Source organism: Rhinopithecus roxellana, chromosome 5 (assembly GCF_007565055.1).
Source record: "Rhinopithecus roxellana isolate Shanxi Qingling chromosome 5, ASM756505v1, whole genome shotgun sequence".
Lineage (NCBI taxonomy): Eukaryota > Metazoa > Chordata > Mammalia > Primates > Cercopithecidae > Rhinopithecus > Rhinopithecus roxellana.
The window spans coordinates 88,085,492-88,105,448 of record NC_044553.1 but is presented as its reverse complement, the minus strand read 5'-3'; the positions used below and the strand labels follow the sequence as shown (position 1 = coordinate 88,105,448).

Here is a 19,957-nt window from a genome sequence, read left to right as displayed (position 1 = left end):
CAAAAGTGCCCTTGAGAATCTAAACACAGTTTTCATAAGTGAAGTGCAAAGTGTTAGCATATATTAAAGGAGACTATGGTTTTTGTTTTTGTTTTTGAGATGGTGTCTTGCTATGTTGCCCAGGCTGGTCTTGAACTCCTGGGCTCAAGCAGTCCTCCCACCTCGGCTTCCAAAGTATTGGAATTACAGGCATGAGCCACTGTGCCCAGCCCCATGCCTTTCTTATATCTGTGCAAGTTGAGAGAGAGACTTTAGATGTGGGTGGATTTGTGCAAACCTGACTTCACGAGAGTCACAAATCAAAATGTGTAGTTTACAACTGATATCTCAGCCCTGTCATTTTTGTTTATAACGAATAGTAGCACATTCTGGCTTCTTCTGAGGTTTACCATTGTGCTTCTTTTTTTCTGCCCAGTTATGTGATTCACAGTTGTGGGCTTTTAAGTGGTGGCCTGTCCGCTGCCACCATACTTGCCCAGCATGGAAATTGTGATAAGGAGGTTATCTTTGTTTTCCCAAGTTGGCATGTAGAGTTGAATAACTCTGCAGTCTCATCTGTGGTAAGACATTATGATATTATTAAGTAAAATTACAAGCTGTGTGTATCAAAGTTGGAGGAGAAATACTGAACCACTGTGAAGCTGGAAAGTTAAGAGATTTATCATAAGGATTAATCCTTACACAATTGTGAGAGCATGTGAAGAATTCTCTGGAAGGTTGGTATAGGCCTGAAATTGCTGAAGATTCACAGGTCTGATGATCAGAAAGAAAAGCTGAGCAGTAGGGGAGAGCCAGGGACAAACTGAAACCTGCCTCTGTCCCTCACTGCCTGTTTTCAAGCCTTCAAGTTGAGTTACTTATTTTGTGTGAACTACATATTTGTCCATAGGATATAAATATCAGGCTAGGGCTTTTAACAGCCAAGAGAATTTTTTCAATTCCCTTCACATTTGGATAGTACTTAATTAGGAAAATAATAATAATCTTCCATAGAAGAATCATAAGATAGTAAAACCCCTCTTATTCCTTATTTTAGCATGGAAGACAGTGCTTAGTCACCTGTCAGAGTCTGGTCTGATGTGTTGTGGTTAATCTAAAATAACATCTTGACTATATTTCTTCAGCATCCAAAAATTATGCCTCAGGAAATATTTATATGATATGTGTAACTTAGGGCAAAATTGACATCTTAGTGAATGAGTAGTGGCCACATAGGGGGATGAGCACCTCCCGGGCTTAAAGAAACAGTTCTGTTCTTTTATGGGAGGAAAAGAGTGCTTATAGCTATTTTCAAGAAGCTAGTGAAACTCACATGAGTTATGTACAGCTCCTGAATGAATATTGAGGTTACCTGTTTATGTCCTAACCAAGCCATTGTAAATTAGCTAGACCAAAGTCTAGCTGATTTTTCCTTTATGACTGAATGCAGCCATTTTCAAAGCTGCCCTAGAAATTACTCTGGGACAAGAAGAAGGTAAAGGAAGGTGGCTTATCACAATGTGAGAAACTATGAAATGGTGGTGAAAATGATTCTAAAACTAGACTCTCTTCTCCCAGTCTACTCCTCCCCAACATCTACTTCCCCACCCACCCCCCAACTCATATTCCATACTCTACCATCAGATTAATTTTCTTAAAATGATGTTTTCAATGCTGGGCATGGTGGTGTGTGCCTATAGTTTGAGATACTCAAGAGGCTGAGGCAGGAGAATCTCTTGAGGCCAAGTGTTTGAGTACAGTCTGGGCAACATAGTGAAACCCTGTCTACTAAAAAGTAAAAATAAATGATACTTTCGGGTGACCTCATTGGCCTTCCCATAGGGCGCTTTTAGCTACAGTACAATATCAAAGCTGCTCATTTCAAGGTTCTCACTGGACTGGCCCAGCTTCCCTTCTTTTATTTCCCGCTACTCTTTCGTATATACACCATACTTAGCATTGTCCCAACTTTAGACTCTTCCTTCTCTCCTGTTAGAGAGGAAGATTTTTATTTACTCCTCTCTAATGCTACTCCACTGCATTTCCTCAGGAATCTCATGTTATCGTCTCTCTCTCTCTAGTGTACTTTGATTCATCCTGTAATCATTTCTTCTTCCTCTTGCTTCTTTATTTGAATAGGGTGTTTGTTTGTTGCAACAAGGTCTCACTCTGCTGCCCAAGATGAAGTGCAGTGGCATGATCACAGCTCACTGCAGCCTTGACCTCCTGGGCTCAAACGATCCATCTGCCTCAACTCCTCAAGTAGCTGAGACTACAGGCACTAGCCACCATGAGTGGCTATTTTTAAAATTTTTTTCTGTAGAGATGAGGTATCACTTTGTTGCCCAAGCTGGTCTTGAACCCCTGGGGTCAAGCAGTCCTCCTGCCTCAGCCTCCCAAAGTGCTGGGATTACAGGTGGGAGCCACTGCCCGGCCACTTGAATAGGTCTTTACCCTATTTTCCTTATTTCCATATGCTCCTCTTAACACCTACAAACTGGTTTTCATTTTCACTGTACTAAAACTGTTCTCTCATAGGTTTGCTATAATCTAACCACATCCTGTGACTTTGCCTTAGTTCTTTTCTCTCTTACATGGCTTCTGCATGTAGTTTTATTAACCATTGTTGTCTTTTTGTAGCATTTCTGCCCTTGAGGTTCATAGTGCTTTACTTCTCTCCTTTTTAAATCATTTTAACTGCTCCTTTGGGTTTTCTCTCATTTTTCTTTCCTGTTTTCTCTAAGTGACACTCCTGAGCTTTTGGTCTGTGGTCTGGAACCTTCTTTATGCTCTCTCATGTAGTGAACACACATGTACTCAGTCTTAGTAGAGACCTGTTAGATACCTTTCACATTTCCTTCTCTAGCCTTCATGCCTACACCGCTCATCCCCTCTTTGTTTTCTTTGTTTTTCTTGCTTTTTCTCTGACTCTAACATCACACCTCATGTCAAGGACCATACCCATTGAAGCCTGAATTACTGCAGCATTTTCCATACTGCAGTTCTGCACACTGCCATCAAGTTAATCTTCTTAAACATGTCATCCTCCACTCCCCTGCTGACAAACCAGATGCTTCTTCTTTCCCTTTTACTCCGTAAGCGATGCACATGCTGTTTTCCTTATTACTGTCCATATTCATGCCTTTTCCTTGATTTGAATTGTCCCTCTCTCTATCTTCAAGTCAACTAAATCTTACCTCTTTCTAGCTGAACTCAAATTCCATCTCCTCTTTGCTCTTCAAGCCCGTGCATCTTCTCCCTTTTCTGAACTTTTCTTGTACCTATGTCAGGCCCTGACTTTAGTGAATAGCCACTTGGGAACTTCTACCTCAGCCTAATGGCCACAAGAACCCTCTATTCTCAGCTGCCATTACTTACTATCCTTGTCCCCACCCTACCCCAGCCCCTCATCCTATCCTGGCAGTAGTTCAAGTTCAAGGTGGGATTCCCAGCCACCATTGTTGTATTATATTAAACATCTTATAGGAGATTTAAACATAGTCCAAAGTAGGCAGAACAGTGTACTAATGTACACTACCCATCTTCAAGTTGCTTTATTTGTACTTCACCTTTCTCACATCCCCCCCACAGGATTATTTCCAAGCAAATTCCAAACATATCACTACCTCTTTAAATATTTCATTAGCCTCTCTGAAAGATAAGTATTCTGTTTTTAAAACAACTGTAATGCCATTATTGAACAAAGTAGAATTTTCTGGTGGCAAGACTAGGGGAAAAGTGGCGACAGAGAGACAGAGTTTACATGGAAAATATATCATAAATTATTATAGGTATCCTTTATTTTTTAAAAAAATTCCCCCGGCAAAAGGCCCCCGCTGCCCCCCGACCAAAATGTTCTGTGTGTTTACTTCAAGAAACAAGACAGAAACTATGAGACTGCTTTCTGTTCCTCTGTGGGCCAGGGAAGGAGAAGACTTGGAGTTAGAATGAACAGGGACTAATAGAGGAAAAGAGTAAAGGGGCCCTCAGAATAAAAAAAAAAAAAAAAAAAAAAGATCTAGTCTTACTCAGAGGTAATTCCACCCACTGTGCTCTTCCCTCCCAAGTCTCTTCCCCTAGGCCCTGCCCAGTTGGAGCCTTTGAGAGTCCCTGTGAATGACTGGGGGAATTATTTTCTCTACTTGAATGATTTTGATAAAAGGTGTCCTAATCTCATCATATTCCTGGCAGCCAAGGAGATCTGTTCCTGGCATCCCAAGTTAGAATTCTAGACGTATTTTCCCACAGAAGCACTTCTATATATGGTTAGATTCTATGGTATTTGAACAATATAAATTTAAAAGACTTGTGGATTTTCCTGGGAACCTAACCGCCATGTATGACATTAATTCTGTGGGAAATTGCTTTTGAATTCCTAATAATTGACTTGCAATGAAATTTGAGTTCCAGACTGCCTATAAAGATTATAGGTGTAATCAGTCTCACTGATTTAATAATCTTGCCAGATTATATGTTAGGTTTTTTTCCCCCTTCCAAGTTAGACTGTAGATTTTATAAAGTCAGACTTTGTTCTTTCATGTCTGTCAGCACATTGCAGAGCATGTAGGCACTCAGTATAAATTTGTCAGTGGCTAGATTGGTTGAAAACTCAAGTATTTGTTTAGCCTCACACATTTTCTCTTTTTGACTCTATTACTTTTTTCCTTCTTCTTTTCCTGTAAAAGGTTACCATCCAAATAGCAATGCCTGGTGGGTTAAAGCAGTGGAAGTATTTGACAGCTGTAAAAGACCTTGAAGAGGATGTATTTTTATTTTATTTTTAGTTCATAAAGCAATCTTTCCACTTCCACAACTAAGCTCCCCTTCTGAACTCACCAGTAGAAGATGGAAAAGGCAGTTGCCAGCTTCAATGTCTTTGTACCACAGTCATTGTTTACCTCTGTGGCCCTCTCTAGTGACTGTCTAAACCCAAGAAACACAAACTGCCTTGACCAATCAATTTCCAGACAGCTAGCAAACTCAGCATCAGGTGTGGAAATTCTAGAAGACTTAACATAGATGTTTGTTTTCATACAGAGATAAAAGGCTTTTAAAGAAAAGGTTTCAAAGAAATATGTCTCTGTAGTTTATGACTGTTAAATATTCTAGAAAGGGAAAGCTATAAGAATAGGACTTTGAAGGCCGGGCGTGGTGGCTCACGCGTGTAATCCCAGCACTTTGGGAGGCCGAGACGGACAGATCACAAGGTCAGGAGATCGAGACCATCCTGGCTAACACGGTGAAACCCCGTCTCTACTAAAAATACAAAAATTAGCTGGGCGCAGTGGCAGGTACCTGTAGTCCCAGCTACACGGGAGGCTGAGGCAGGAGAATGGCATGAACCCGGGAGGCGGAGCTTGCAGTGAGTAGAGATCGCGCCACTGTACTCCAGCCTGGGCAACAGAGTGAGACTCCGTCTCAAAAAAAAAAAAAAGAATAGGGCTTTGGGCTGGGTGCAGTGGTTCACACCTGTAATCTTGGCACTTTGGAGGCCAAGGTGGGAGGATCACTTGAGCCTAGGAGTTTGAGGCCACCCTGGGCAACACAGACCCCATCTCTACAAAAAAATTTAAAAATTAGCCAGGTGTGTTGCCAAGTGCATGTAATCTCAGTTACTTGGGGGACTGAGGTTGGATGATCACTTGAGCCCAGGAGGTCAAGGCTGCAGTGAACCATCATTGCGCCACTGCACTCCAGTCTGGGCAACACAGTGAGACCCTGTCTAAAAAAAGAAAAAAGAAAAAAAAGAACGTTGCCCTAAGGGTTTTTGCCTAAAACAAACTCTCCTGTGTTACCAGTCTGGACATTTGTTAAACCTAGGAAACAAATCTCTTAAATGGATCGAATTCACAGACAACTAGCTATCTGAAAATCAGACAGGACATACTAGTGAATTTAACATAATTGTTTATTTTCCTGGAGTAGGTAAAAATAGCTTTTTCGGTTTGTGAATTTTCTCCTTTCAAAAAATTATTTCTGTTGTTAAATATCCTTAGTGTTAAATATCCTAGAAAGGAACAGCTATAAGAATAGGAATTTTTCCATAGGGACCCACACTCAAACTGCTTCATTACTTTAAATAGTAGCACTAAACTAAATATATGTGCTTTCTGAGAAATAGCCATGTATTTCCAAGATGACATTTATGTATCAATTTATATAAACAACAGGCTGTGGAATATACAGAGTAAGCCTAAGACATTGCTGATACATGTTGAAGAAATTGATCCAATATACAGAAAGAATATTCCTGATAATTTGTAGAGAACTTTTTAACTAGAGTAAGTTATAAAGCATCTTTTCCCTGTTCCTCGAGATAATTATGCACTTTATCTTGTTCTAGGAGTATACCATGCTGTGTCTGTTATGTGGCAAAGCTGAAGATACTATCAGTATTCTCCCTGATGACCCCCGACAAATGACCCTCTTATTCTAAGGATCCTTCTACAGATCTGTTATAACTATGTTGGGTTGGTTTACAATACAGCAAGCCTGATGGTTTGTCTTATTTCATTCACACTGAAAATTCTTTGCATATTTTTTTTCTGCTTAGACTCACTTATTCTTTGAGGAAAAAAAGTAACGTAGGAGATCATTGTTCTCTAGAGCTGAGCTCTTCTGCTAAAGTTCAAAGTTCACATCGGTGTAGCCAGAGTGAAGCATCTTTGTTAGCAGTTATGTGGTCAGAAAACAACTAGAATGGGAGCATACCTGCTGCCCAGATTTTGGTTTCCAATAAAAGGAACCAGGGCTCCTTGGAAAATCAACTGATTCTAGAACTGGGGTGTGAACTATACAAGATGAGCCTAGAGTATCTTGTGCCACAGGAAAGTGAAGTACTGAAATTAAAAAAAAAAAAATCACAGTGATTGGGAGTATGTCAGTATGATCGAACTGAAGGATCTCCGAAAGGCCAGAGCTGGAGCAATTTGAGTAACAAAATAAATAAAGTAGTATTGGGTTATAACCCAAACTATATAATAAATATTTACAAGCCCAAACTAATATAAATGATTGAATGGGAACAAATCTCTTGTGCAGAAGAATTTCAAATAATTTATGTAGATACTCCCCACTTAGTGGGCTCCACATAGTGACTTCTGTGCAGAGTCTAATATGGAAAGGGGGGGAAAAGAGTAACTTTACAGTGGAGAAATCTGACAGACACTAGCTCAGCCAGGTGATTAAGGTTAACGTCATCCATGATAGGCCCTTTTGATAGCATGTATCCTTGATAGCATCACATCATACAGAATGTGATAAGAATGGCACTTTACCTCTGTGGTCCTCCTCCCCAAAACTCAGAACCCAAGTCTGATCAGGAGAAAAACATCACACAAATTCCAGTTGAGGAGCATTCTACAAAATACCTAACCAGTACTCCTCAAAACTATCAAGGCCATCAAAAACAAGGAAAGTCTGAGACATGGTCACAGCCAAGAGGAGCCTGAGAAGATGTGACTGCTAGATGTAGTGTGGTATCCTACATGGGATTATGTACGGGGGACGGGGGGAGATCATTTGGTAGAAACTAGGGAAATCTGAATACAGTGTGGACCTCAGTTAATATAAATGAGAAAATGGTTTCATTTGCTCTAAAGGGATCTTAGAATATCTTACTTTGCATAGTTGCATGAGCATTGGCTAGGAGATGGTAAGCTCTGGCATTTAGGCCTCTCTACCATTTAGTAGCAGTATAGTTATTAAGCGAAGCATTACTCTGGACTTTATTGTCCTGTTTCTATCAAATTGGACTAATAAAAATTGATATTATACGTTCATCACAGTATTGTTAGGAGATTTAAATGAACTAGTGAATGTAAAATACTTTAGAAAGCATATATAAAGTACTAGATACAATGAGGTGGCTTCAGTTAGTGCTCATTCTGAGACCTAAATTTAAAGGTTCAGGCATTGGAAACAAAAGTGTTTCTTCATATCTAGGAGATTTGGAAATTCTGAACTAAGGCCTTATAACAAAAAAGAAATGAGCATAGTGTTCATTGTAGATACCAGGGAAAAGCTTTGTTGAATAGCAGTAATAACAGCTGAGGTTTATTAAGTACTTCTTATGTGCTAAAACCTTTTTAAGCACTTATTTAATCCTCATTAACAAATTCATAAGGTAGGTGCTATTGATAGTTTAGCCATAACCAGATATGGCTTGTTTTTTGTAAGTTATGAAGGGGTTTATATTCACTGTTCTTTATTTCAGTGTAGCACTTTTAGAGCCAAAAAAACCTCGGACACAAAGAAGTTAAATAACTTGTTTAAGATCACACAGCTAGTGCAGTTACCCCCTCTCAGTAATAATGTTTGGTAAATATGAAGTATAAGGATCCGGCAAGGTTAGGAAGAGGTTAAGAATATCAGTGACAGCACTCTGAGGCATCTGGGCATGTCAGATGAAGATTTATTATTCAGAAAAGTTAAGTCAGCTGTTGTAGGGATCAGTTGTTTTATTCCTGGAAAATGTGCTTCATTTTGCTGCAAATCTATATCTGACCTGCTGAGGAAATCATTTGGTGAAATGAATCCAGAAAGCAGAGAAAATGCTTCATTACTTTAAATAGCAGCATTAAGCCCATTATAGCCTCTGAATTGTCCCTTCCTTGAGTTTGCTATTGCTTCCAACTTAGTCATTTGAAGCTCAAGAGTCTAATTTTATATGCCCTGCCAATGTCCTCATCTATTGCGGAATGTATAATTATCTATTTGTTTTGGACTATATGTTACAAAAATTTAAAATATAAGATCCTCTCTCTCTATTTCATTATTGGTAAACCAACATTGTGCTGTGTTTTGTGATATTTTATCATTTTAGATTATTCTGTGGATCTAATAAAGGCCACTTGAACCCAGTTTCACAGAATCCTTATTTTTCTGTTCAAATTAGGAATTAGGCAAAACATGGCTCTCTTTTTACTTCCCTTCCTGAGATATAAGAAGGAAGAGAAATCCCCTGTGGGTATAATTGGAAACGTGGGCTTATCCTGGCACCTCCTTTTTCTCTAATCATTCTATGATGTACAGGTCTGGCTACTTAGGCTCTTGAAATTAAAAGCTCAGCCAGTATTTGTTGTTTTGTTTAATCTAGCTCTTTCTCATGTGGTTTTAGGTTCTCCCAGTACTAACTAATTGACACGAGATAGCTTGGGCATATGGCTTGTTATTTGTAAGTTACCATGAAGAGGTTTATGCTCACCGACCTTTATTTCTGTGTATCAGAAGTCCTTTCTGTTTCATTCTTTCATTTTGTGGGCAGGGCTAGTTATTTGAGGCTCTCAATTTTAAAATGTTTTTTTTTTTTTTACTGTAGTACAAGACTGTTGTAAGATACAGTATAGTTGGATAGAAAAGGAACTAAAAGATCTGGGTCTAGAATTAACTTTGTCACCTGCTAATGATGGGACAATGGGCAAATCACTTATCCTGTCTACCTCAGTGTCTTCAGTGGAAAACTAGAAACCATCATGCCTCCACAGAATTTTTAAATGTAATGATTTTTAAATCTAATGCTGTGCGCAGGCAGCTGTCAGTGGTCTTTATGAAGAAAAATCTGAGCTAGAAGAAAGCACTGTTGTGTTGTGGTTAAGAGCAGAGGCTTTGGAGTCAGACTGACCTGAGTTCAACTTTCAGCTTTGCTACTTCCTAAGCTCTGTGTCCTTGGCAAGTGTCTTGCCCAATTACCTTTTCTTTTAATAGAAATAAAAAGTTTTCATGGGATCTGTATGAGGATTAAATAACCTAGTGTATATAAAGTACCTAGCACAGTCTGTGCCCATAGTAAATATTAAATGAATGGTAGTTTGTATGATGGTTGTGATGGTGATTGTAATAAAGTTGTAGAGTTTGGCTCAGTGTTTTTGAGACAGGGTCTCACTCTGTCACCCAAGCTGGAGTGCAGTGGTGCAGTCATAGCTCACTGCAGCCTTGAACTCCCAGGCCCAGGCAATTGTCCCACCTTAGCCTCCTGAGTAGCTGAAACCACTACAGGTGTACATCACCATGCTCAGCCAATTTTTTTTATTTTTATTTTTTGTAGAGATTAGGTCTCAGTATGTTGCCCAGGCCGGTCTCATTCCTGGGCTCAGGCCGTCTTTCTGCCTCAGCCTCCCAAAGTGTTGGGATTACAAGCTTGAGCCACCACACTGGGCCTCAGTGTCTCATAAACTAAGGAGAGATAGCTGTGGGAACATAGTCATGGAGATAATTATCAATTTCACTGTCTGTGCCTTGGCCTCCTAAAATCACTTGTTCCAAGCTCTGTTTTTGTCTTTTTTTTTTTTTTTTTTTTTTCTGTAAGAGCCCTCAGGTTAGTGATTCTCTCTGTCCCTCCTCTGAATTGAATAACATTATCTCAGTACTTCTGGGAAAGTTGTTAATGAGATTTCCCCCTCCTTCTGAGTGCCCCTAGGGAAATTTGATGAAAAGATTTTTGTTTATCTAGGAAAGTGGGTGCTATTTTAAAGCTTTGCCTTGTCTGTTTATGACCACAAGCTAATACTTCTGAGGATGATAAGGGGGACAAACAAGATGAAGAATAAAGGAAAGGAAACACTTTCTAATTTCTCTTCATTTTAACAACAGCACAACTGAATATTTGGTAAAGCTAAACATCCTTGTAAAACAGGATCCTTCAGTCTTGCCTTCCCTGTTTCCTCGTGAGCGAAACAGATCAGGTTCTGTCTGAAGCAAAGAGCATTTCCCCTCCCACGTGAGGAGCCCTCATTCTAGCTTTGTGGCCCTCTCTTGACTTTCTGCAAAATCACTTATACTGTAATTCCCATTCCTTTGGGAATCCCTAAATAATTCTTTGAATTTGGGCCTCAAGGGAAAGACCGAACACATTGTACTGGTGTATCAGGCTCTAAGCTGCTGGTAGCATGTTTCCAACACCCCGGATAGCTGGCTCTGTTACTGGATGTAACAACAGGCTATGGTACTGTCAAGATGATGACTACCTTTCAACAAGAATTCTCTATTTGTCAGGAAAGCAACTTGTCTGCAGTCACTGCTCTAAAATCAGTACATGGGCCTGCCCCATAATCATTCATACCCCAGCTGTTGGCTTTCAGAGCGCAAATCTGAAAGGCTTGAGGTTTCAGGAGTGAAGTTAAGGATAGCCTTAAGTTAGCAGAAGGCCCTGCAGAAGGGTGCCAGGGGATTTCCACTGTAATACTCAGGTTACCCTTTTGAAATAAAGCTCTGTTGATGACAGGTTTAGTTGAAGGTCAGACAGTGGGGATCTTAAACATCTATTCCACGTTCACTCTCATATGATGCAAGTGCTTAGAAAATGGTTAGGGTAAGCAGAACAATTGAAAGACATTTTCCCTTCAGCATTGGGATTCTCAAACAGTGTGTCCAGTTTGGAAAACTGTCCCTTCAGGGCTTCAGTGAATAGAAGTGAAAATATTCCATCTAGTGGTCAAAGAAGGGATGGTGAAATGAGAAGTTTCCAGGATGAAGTCTGTGGGGCAAGGTGACAGGCGGTGACCTCTCAGCAGGTATCTTTTCCAGACCATGATAGAATCTGACCTTGGCGGTGGTGGTATGTTTTGATTATGTCTGCACTGGATGAGGAATTGGGGACACCATCCTTGCAAGGCCTCTGAGCAAAACTGTCCTGATGGTGAGGAACAATGATGTTGCAAATGGCAGATTATAAACAGTCTGACTCTGAAGGGAGGCTCTCTCCCATCCCCAACCCCTTCCTTCTTATGGAGGAAGAAATGAGTCCAATCATTCCTGCCTCGATTTGTCTCGAGCCTGAATTTGTGAATAAGTGAGTTTGAGAAGAATGAGGGTGTAATGTGAACTTTATTTATTTATATATTTATTTAGAGATGAAGTCTCACTCTGTCACCCAGGCTGGAGTGTAGTGGTGCCGCCATCTTGGCTCACTGCAGCCTCCACCTCCCGGGTTCAAACAAGTCTCCCACCTCAGTAGCTGGTATTACAGGCGTGCACCACCACACCTGCCTCATTTTTTCGTATTTTTAGTAGAGACGGGGTTTCATCATGTTGGCCAGGCTGGTCTCGAACTCCTGACCTCAAGTGATCCACCTGTCTTGGCCTCCCAAAGTGCTGGGATTACAGGCGTGAGCCAACACACCCGGGCCATGAACTTTAAAAGGGAGGGAGAATCAGTCTAGCAAAGGATCAAACACCGGAGAGGATTTGATGATCAGGAAGAAGATAAAGTGCTCTTTGTGTTCTCAGTAACAACACCCTCTATGCCTTTGCTATCAGTAAACATTAAGCTGACTTCCCAGGAATTTCCCAAGGCACAGGTCAGATCTAGTTGGCCCAGTACCCACAGTGCTATTGATGTCTTCCTGACTGTAATCCTCCTAACAGCCTCCCAGTATCCCCAACCAAAGGGCTCATTGTCTTTTCCTCCCCTACCTCCTATTATCACTTTCTCTTTTTCCCCAATTCTGAAGAAGAGCTGTAAAGGAATAATATAATTCACATTTCCCATAACTCCAACTGCCACCGCAGACCTTGGCCAGAGCTTGCTTTCCAGTCAGTAATTAGGGCATCCCTTGATACATCAGATCCTCCCCTCCCAAAGCTTGGCGTGCTAGCAGCTCCTCTATCCCACCTGCAGTTTGTAGCTTCCCTCCGCCCCCTGTCAAAGAAGACACACAGAGGCTGGCTATTTCCACACGTGCCGTTTATTGGTTTCTTCTAGCAGAGTGGCTTCAGGCCCTTCACGCCTCTCAGACACCACCCATGAAGGTTTAGGAAGGTGCCATCATTCTGTGAAGGCCCAGAGCTTACCCAAGTCTTAGAGCCCAAGTTGAATCACCAACCAGAGGGTTGGGAGAGGAAAAGGAAACAGGCAGAGGGGAAAGACAAGGCTCTGCAGTGAAGGGGACTGATACCAAGGGAATGCTGAGGTCCAGCAGTGTCTCCTGGGGGCATGCTACATCCTGAGGCTCCTCGGGACTGGATGGAGTAGATCTGTGTGCTGAGAAGCTCATGTCTATATGGCAACTTTAAGGAGGCGCTTGATGTCAGGCTCAATGTTGATGGTTGGGAAGGTGCGGCTGTAGCGTCGGAAGGGCTCTCCCTCCGGCCCTATGAGGAACTTCTCAAAGTTCCAGGCCACATCTGAACGGCGCACAGGGCTCCAAATGATGAGCTTGGGATCGGTCATGAGGGAAAATGGGTCATCATGAGGGTAGGGAAGCTTGTCCTTCAGGTAGGCGAAGACAGGATGCTCATTCTGCCCATTCACCTCACATTTTTGGACAAGGGTGAAGGTGGGCTGGTATCCACCCCCAGGACGGACATACTTGAGACTGTTCAGGATTTCCTCATTCTGACAGTTCTCCTAGGGAAGAAAAAGACAACGAGCATGGACAAGGGACAGGGGAAAAGAAGGATCTACAACATGAAACTCTTTCACCTTCCTACACTCCCTTCCCAGGATCATTCTTTTTCACTGTGTGTGAGAGAGAGAGAGAGAGAGGAGAAGAGAGAGAGAGAGAGAGAGAGAGAGAGAGAGAGAAGAGGAGAGGGGAGGGGAGGGGAGGGGAGGGGAGAGGAGAGGAGGGGAGAGGAGAGGAGAGGAGACAAGGTGTCACTTACTGCAGCCTTGAATCTCTGGGCTCAAGCATTCCTCCTGCCTCAGCCTCTTTAGTAGCTGAGACTACAGACATAGGGCACCATGCCCGGCTAATGTTTTGTTTTGTTTTGTTTTTGTTTGTAGAGATGAGGTCTCATTCTGTTGCCCATGCTTTGGCTGCTCTTCAAGATTTAGCACTTCTGAACTGTTGCTTTTGTTTCCAGTCTACCCTAAGCAGTTGTTAAAGTGTCTGAAGCAGGCCGAGCGCGGTGGCTCAAGCCTGTAATCCCAGCACTTTGGGAGGCCGAGACGGGCGGATCACAAGGTCAGGAGATCGAGACCATCCTGGCTAACACAGTGAAACCCCGTCTCTACTAAAAATACAAAAACTAGCCGGGCGAGGTGGCGGGCTCCTGTAGTCCCAGCTACTCGGGAGGCTGAGGCAGGAGAATGGCGTAAACCCGAGAGGCGGAGCTTGCAGTGAGCTGAGATCCGGCCACTGCACTCCAGTCCGGGCGACAGAGCGAGACTCCGCCTCAAAAAAAAAAACAAAAAACAAAATAAAGTGTCTGAAGCAGAAGAAAGAGAAAAGAGAGTTAGGTTATACTGCTTAGAACCTCCTCTTCAACTAACCTACCGACCTACCTTCCCATATATCCATACCTACACACACACCCCCTTTCCCTCTGCCCTGGTTTTGCCTCGCCTGCTTTCAATCACACGTGTGTGGAGTATAGCCTTTGCCTCTGCCTATTCAGCTTCTTGAACTGAGGGTGAAATTGAGACCCAGAGGAATGGGATTTACAGCTTCTTGCTTTCTTCTTGCCTTGTCCTAGAACTGAAGTACAAATGGGAAGAAGCTTTGATGAAGGAAGACCCCCATCCAAGGACATCTAGTTTTCAGGTGCCATAACAGCAGAGCAAGTTCAAGGCAACAATGGATGTGTACTCTAAATGGAACTACTTAGTACCAACAGGAGTGAACTAAATAGGATACAGGATTTAGGGTTCGGGAATAGGCCAGGGGGAGGGGGCGTTGAGGAAATAAGTGCTTGATGGCTAAAGGTTGTATGTAATTATCATTGTTTTCATGAGTAGGCTGCTACCCAAAGACTGCTGCACCTCCTGTCCACTCACTGCTCTCAACTACGCACGCTTTGGCTCAAAACCTAGTCCCTGCCTTTCCCTCCCGACTGCCATCCCTGTCCTATTCCCTCTCAGCATCCCCACTCATGACAACCCAAAAGGCCCGTGGGAACCTTTCTTTTCCACCTGTGCCTTTCCAGTTTAAGAGGCAGATATCTTCCTCTGGGAGAAAGTTCCTGCTTCTGACCTGTGAGAACAAACTAGTTCAGTCAGTTCCAGGCCATCATGACATCATGAGCCCAGAGCTGCTCTCTAGTAGACTTCTCTGTTTTTGTTTTTTTTCCTGAGACAGGGCCTCACTCTGTCACCTAGGCTGGGTGCGGTGGCACAATCATAGCTCACTGCAGCCTCGACTTCCCAGGCTCAAGCGATCCTTCCACTTCAGCCTCCCAAGTAGCTGAGGCTACAGGCACATGCCACCACGCCTGGCTAATTTTTGCAATTTTTGTAGAGGCAAGGTTTCACCATGTTGCTCAGGCTAATCTTGAACTCCTGAGCTCAAGCAATCTGCCCACCTTAGCCTCCCAAAGCACTGGGATTGTAAGTGTGAGCCTCTGCACCCTGGCAGACTTCTATTTCTTAATGCAAATGGGTGGCTGGCTCCTGATAGGTTATAACTCCGTCCAGCAACTTGCTAGGCTGAAGTGATGGTGTGAGGCTGGAGGTATTTCTGGGGCTGGAGGGACATCTCGAAAGAAGGTTTGCCAGTCCTATCTCTCCTGCTCTAGAAGGCCAGACAGAAAACTTAGGGAAGAACAGTGAGAGCAGTGAACAGTTTGGGCTCAGATTAGTCACAGCCAGTGATGCTTCAGCCTTCCTGCTTTCCTCTCTCCCACGCCTTCATGCCACTGTGAATTGAACTAAGGGGATTATAATGAAAGGGTTCACTTGAGTTCATTCTCCCTGCTTGTACATTAAAATCATAGGTGGAAATAGAAGAATCCCTAAAAGAGAACTCGAGGTGTATGGGCTGAAGATCTATAACAACTTGACCCATTAATCTGAAATAGAGAGGTTCATGTGATGCCCAGAGGAGGCACGTGCCTGTTGAAAACCTTTCTCTTTCCCGCTTATTCTCTTTCCACTTGGCTAATTTAAACCAACAAAAATCATCCTCAATCTAAATAATCAATTTGCTTGCATTTGCAAAGTACTTAATATTCTTCAAGTTACTTTTGTATATCCTATCCCCTAAACATCATAATCCTATGAGCTAAGTGTTATCCCCAGTTTACAGATGAGGAAACTAAACTGAAAAATGAAGCACCCTTTCCAAGGGCACAGAGCCATTAAATAGCAAAACCAAGTCCAGCTACAGCTAAGATCTCTTGACTCTGTCCAATTCTTGTTTGATTCCTGGCCTCTATTTTCTCCACTCATTTATTCAAAAAATGCTTAATGAGTGCTTTCTATGCCCTAGGCACTGAGGACACAGTGGAGAGAAGCACAGACCTGGCACCAGCCCTCATGGAGTAATATAGTAGAAAGATAGTAAACTATAAAAATCACACAGCCTTAGTGTTTAATCTTAAAAAATACATACCTTCCCTTGGTATGTCACATGCATCTAAAGACCTAGCTTAACAAAACATACCCCATTATTCCAGACACTCCAACACGGTCATTCAGCCTCTCCCCTTATCCCACTTGAGCTACACCAACCCAACACCTTTGGTGCACTACAAGGAGGGACCCCTCACCTGATGTCCAAATTGGTTGCAAGGGAAGCCAAGGACCACCAGGCGCCTGGGAAAGCGGCATTGCAGCTCATTGAGCTGGGTGAAGTCCCGAGTGGTTGTGCCTCAGAGCGAAGCCACATTCTCAATCAGCACGGCCCTGCCCCGGAACGTATTGAAATCTACCTTCTCCCCATCCAGGCTGATGGCACTGAGGTCATAGAACGACTTGGCAATGAAAGCCATGGTGAAGCGCAGAGTGAGCCCCGCAGAGAGGCCTGAGCCCCTTATGAGTCTGTTCTAGGTGTGGGGAGGAAGGAGGAGCCAGGAAGGAGGATAGAAGGATCTAACAATGGAGCTTTGAGCATCCCCAGGATGACTTAGCAAAAACAGGCCCCCACCTGTAAGTGCTGTTTGAACAAGGAGGTTTGCTCCTCCTATTAACAGACTGAACAAAGCCGCCTCCCCACCCCACCCTGCTGCACCCTGGGAAGGGCCAATTTGATATCTATGAGCAGAGGTAAATAATTCACTGCTTACAGGAAACCAGAGCCCTAAAGGTCGAATGGAGAGGAAAAAAAGGGAGGGAGGGATGCAGGATTGACTCCTACTTGCCCCATCAAGCTGTTCTCACTTGACACAGACATTTATTGAATGCCTGCTGAGTGTCAATCTCTGAATTGTACAGGGAGAGGGCAGGGTCTGCGGAGATCTGAAAGATGAAGAAGAGAACTGAGCCCCCGTCCACAGGACTCAGATGACAACTGAAATATACATATTCCTGTTCACGTTCTTTTTGTTGCTTTCCACCAGAACAAAATCAAAGGGACCCTTAGGAGGAGAACATGTCATTTTCTAGAGGAAAAAACAAGCTTTCAGTGCCTCAGCTCTTGCCAGGCTAAAGAAACAAAGTTGTGTTTATTTTGAGAAGTTTTTCAGTGCGTGGTGCCACTTGTCCTGGAGAACACACCGGCCTCTGCCCCTGCACTGTACTGTCTCCTATATTATATCCCCCACCTGCACCTCATCCCCCAGCCCCCAAGTCATGAGGCTCAGTCGTTGCTACGAGAATGGTGAAGAGGAGTCACAAAACAGGTGGGTGAACTGCACCTACCTCCCTCAGAGATTCGGTCCCCAAGACTTTTCAGACCGGGTTTGTGCTGGTCACCTTCCCAGAGAAGGAAGTGTGGAGGAAGTTGAAACTGCTGTGGTTCCAGACGCAGGCAGGCCACCCCTGATGCTTTCTACAAGAGCCATGCAGTGCATCACAGGACGTCTGCTAAGGGCCATCTCAGAGGACCCCTGGAAGCCACAGAAACTGAAAAGACCCTAAGCCACTTCATTCTTCCAAGCACCCGCCAACTCAACAAGTTACTCTTTTAAAAATGCCTTGATTAAGGCCGGGCGCGGTGGCTCAAGCCTGTAATCCCAGCACTTTGGGAGGCCGAGACGGGCGGATCACAAGGTCAGGAGATCAAGACCATCCTGGCTAACATGGTGAAACCCAGTCTCTACTAAAAATGCAAAAAAATTAGCCGGGCGTGGCGGCGAGCGCTTGTAGTCCCAGCTGCTTGGGAGGCTGAGGCAGGAGAATGGTGTGAACCCGGGAGGCGGAGCTTGCAGTGAGCCGGGATCGCGCAAAGCAAATGTTTACTAGAGTGTTTTCACAGGGTCACATCCATTGGGAACTGTCTCCTTGAACAAAGAATAAGCAAGTCTGAGGAGCAGCTGGTCTTGAGAATCTGATTTGTTGAGATGAGATGAAGGAGCTACTCGCCAGGGAGCGCTGAGCTGCCTTGCAGCTTTTCCATGGCTGTTCAAGTACACAGGGACCATGTGTCTCAGCTGGCTGCTCCCTAAAAACAAGTTTCCATTACCTAAGTGGGCAGAAGGAGTGACAGTCAGTGTAGGGGGAAGTGTGTCCCCTGCTGAAGCTGGGTGGAGTTCCTAGAAGCAACCAATAAGAGTCCCCACCAGGCCACTGAGTCACAAGGACTTGGCACTGATAGTGGGCAAAACTGTAACCTGCCAGATTTATGTGCATACCAAGAGCTTCCCCCTAGTACTCTTTGGGCCTCCAGAGACACCTCTTATTCTCTGCTCTTTTGCAAGCCTTCTTCAAGAAGGCCATAGGAGTTCCCCAGCTGCTGTAGTGGGGGGTTCCCTCTTCCTTAGGTACATGCCATCCCTTTTCTCCGGGTGTGACCTTGGACCCTTTAGACTCTTTTTTTTGAGACGGAGTCTCGCTCTGTTGCCCCGGCTGGAGTGCAGTGGTGCGATCTCGGCTCAGTTCTCACCTTTCCTAATGGAATATACTTGGTGAGGCTCTCCTAAAATATCTGTCTCCAAATTTACCTCAAACTGGCCTCACTTTCCAAAAGCTTACAACTTTTAAGCATACACTAAGCAGCATGTAATTCTCATGGCTTTCTGCAGGACAGTGCTTGCTCTGGACACAGCACTGGCTTAGGCAGAAAGCCTGGGTTGGTGGTTCTTAATTCTGACTATAAATGAGAATTGTTTGTAGCGATTTTTCTAGAGATGCCAAAACTTTGCCCTCCAGTGATTCCAATTCAGTGCACTGTTTCCAGCCACAATTCTGCCACTGTACTTGGGACCCTTAGGCAAATCTTTAAGCTCTTTTTATTGAGACAGGGTCTCTCTCTGTCACCCAGGCTGGAGTGCAATGGGGCAACTGCAGCCTTGACCTTCTGGGCTCAAGTGATCCACTGGCCTCAGCCTCACAAGCCACCACACTCAGCTAATTTTTTCTAGAAACAGTGTCTGTGTTGCCCAGGCTGGTCCCAAACTCTTGGGCTCAAGCAATCCTCCTGCCTCAGCCTCCCAGAGAGTTGGGATTACAGGCATGAGCCACTGCACCCGGCCAAATCTTTAAGTTCTCTGAGCATCTGTTTCCTTGCCTGTGGGACATGGATAGATAACCACCCTCCCCATCTCACACAGTGATGGTTAGGGTCAGAAGAGTTTATCTATCACTAGTGCCCTGTAAAGTGTAGTGAAGATCTTAAGACTACTATTGTCCTGCATTGTACTACTCCTTTCTTCATTCAATCCTTATCCCCAGTATTCTCCACCTCCATCAATTCCATATCCCAAAGTATGAAATACCTGCAGTCCTGAGATCCCAGTCTGCCTCTGCTCCCCTGAGGTATCCAATCACAAATCTGAAAGATTATCCAGTCCCTCTTCATGCCTTCAGGAAGACCCATTCCTCACCCACACAAACAGATGAGAACGTCTTGGCTTTAAAACCTGCTCATTCATCCTGGCTAACACAGTGAAACCATCTCTACTAAAATGACAATGGCGTGAACCCGGGAGGCGGAGCTTGCAGTGAGCCGAGATCACGTCACTGCACTCCAGCCTGGGCAACAGAGCGAGACTCCGTCTCAAAAAAAAAAAAAAAAAAAAAAAAAAATTCCTGCTCGTAGATGTTCAGCATCCTCTCGATAACTGTGTTTCATCTTATTTCTGCAGTGCCAGGGCAATGGGGCTTTTCTTTGGGCCTCCCTGCAGGTGGCGCTAGGGAAGGTAGAGAAGGGAAGACAACTGCTGT

The 19,957-nt window shown here is 43.7% G+C and overlaps 2 protein-coding genes across 6 annotated transcripts in view; one reads left to right on the top strand and one right to left on the bottom strand.

Annotated features, from left to right (window-relative positions):
* CHURC1 (churchill domain containing 1) overlaps positions 1 to 16,704 on the top strand; it is a 28,269-nt gene extending 11,565 nt beyond the window's left edge. For 2 of the 4 annotated variants that reach the window (XM_030930561.1, XM_030930560.1), the window contains exon 4: positions 16,125 to 16,704. In XM_030930561.1, coding sequence (XP_030786421.1) covers positions 16,125 to 16,196 — 72 coding nt within the window. In that variant the 3' untranslated portion in view covers positions 16,197 to 16,704. Of the gene's footprint in view, positions 1 to 6,322; positions 8,842 to 16,124 lie in introns of those variants that run through there. The other 2 variants (XM_010383709.2, XM_010383708.2) reach the window with 1 other exon arrangement.
* GPX2 (glutathione peroxidase 2) lies at positions 12,641 to 16,803 on the bottom strand. 2 transcript variants are annotated; one of them, XM_010383707.2, is made up of 2 exons: positions 16,405 to 16,803; positions 12,641 to 13,324 (listed from the first exon to the last, which is right to left on the bottom strand). In XM_010383707.2, the coding sequence occupies exons 1-2, from the start codon at positions 16,624 to 16,626 to the stop codon at positions 12,974 to 12,976; spliced, it is 573 nt and encodes a 190-aa protein (XP_010382009.2). In that variant the 5' UTR covers positions 16,627 to 16,803; the 3' UTR covers positions 12,641 to 12,973. The 2 variants fall into 2 exon arrangements, with proteins under 2 accessions (XP_010382009.2, XP_030786417.1); XM_030930557.1 differs by having other exon boundaries at positions 16,567 to 16,655.
* Positions 16,804 to 19,957: the final 3,154 nt, after the last annotated feature.

Bases quoted from the DNA above. Each gene is read 5' to 3' on its own strand.
- GPX2 (XM_030930557.1), bottom strand. From the start codon at position 16,626: ATGGCTTTCATTGCCAAGTCGTTCTATGACCTCAGTGCCATCAGCCTG. The intron at 13,325-16,566 runs GTAGATTTCAAT...TTTCTTCCCTAG, and splicing joins TCAGCCTGGATGGGGAGAAG to GAGAACTGTCAGAATGAGGA.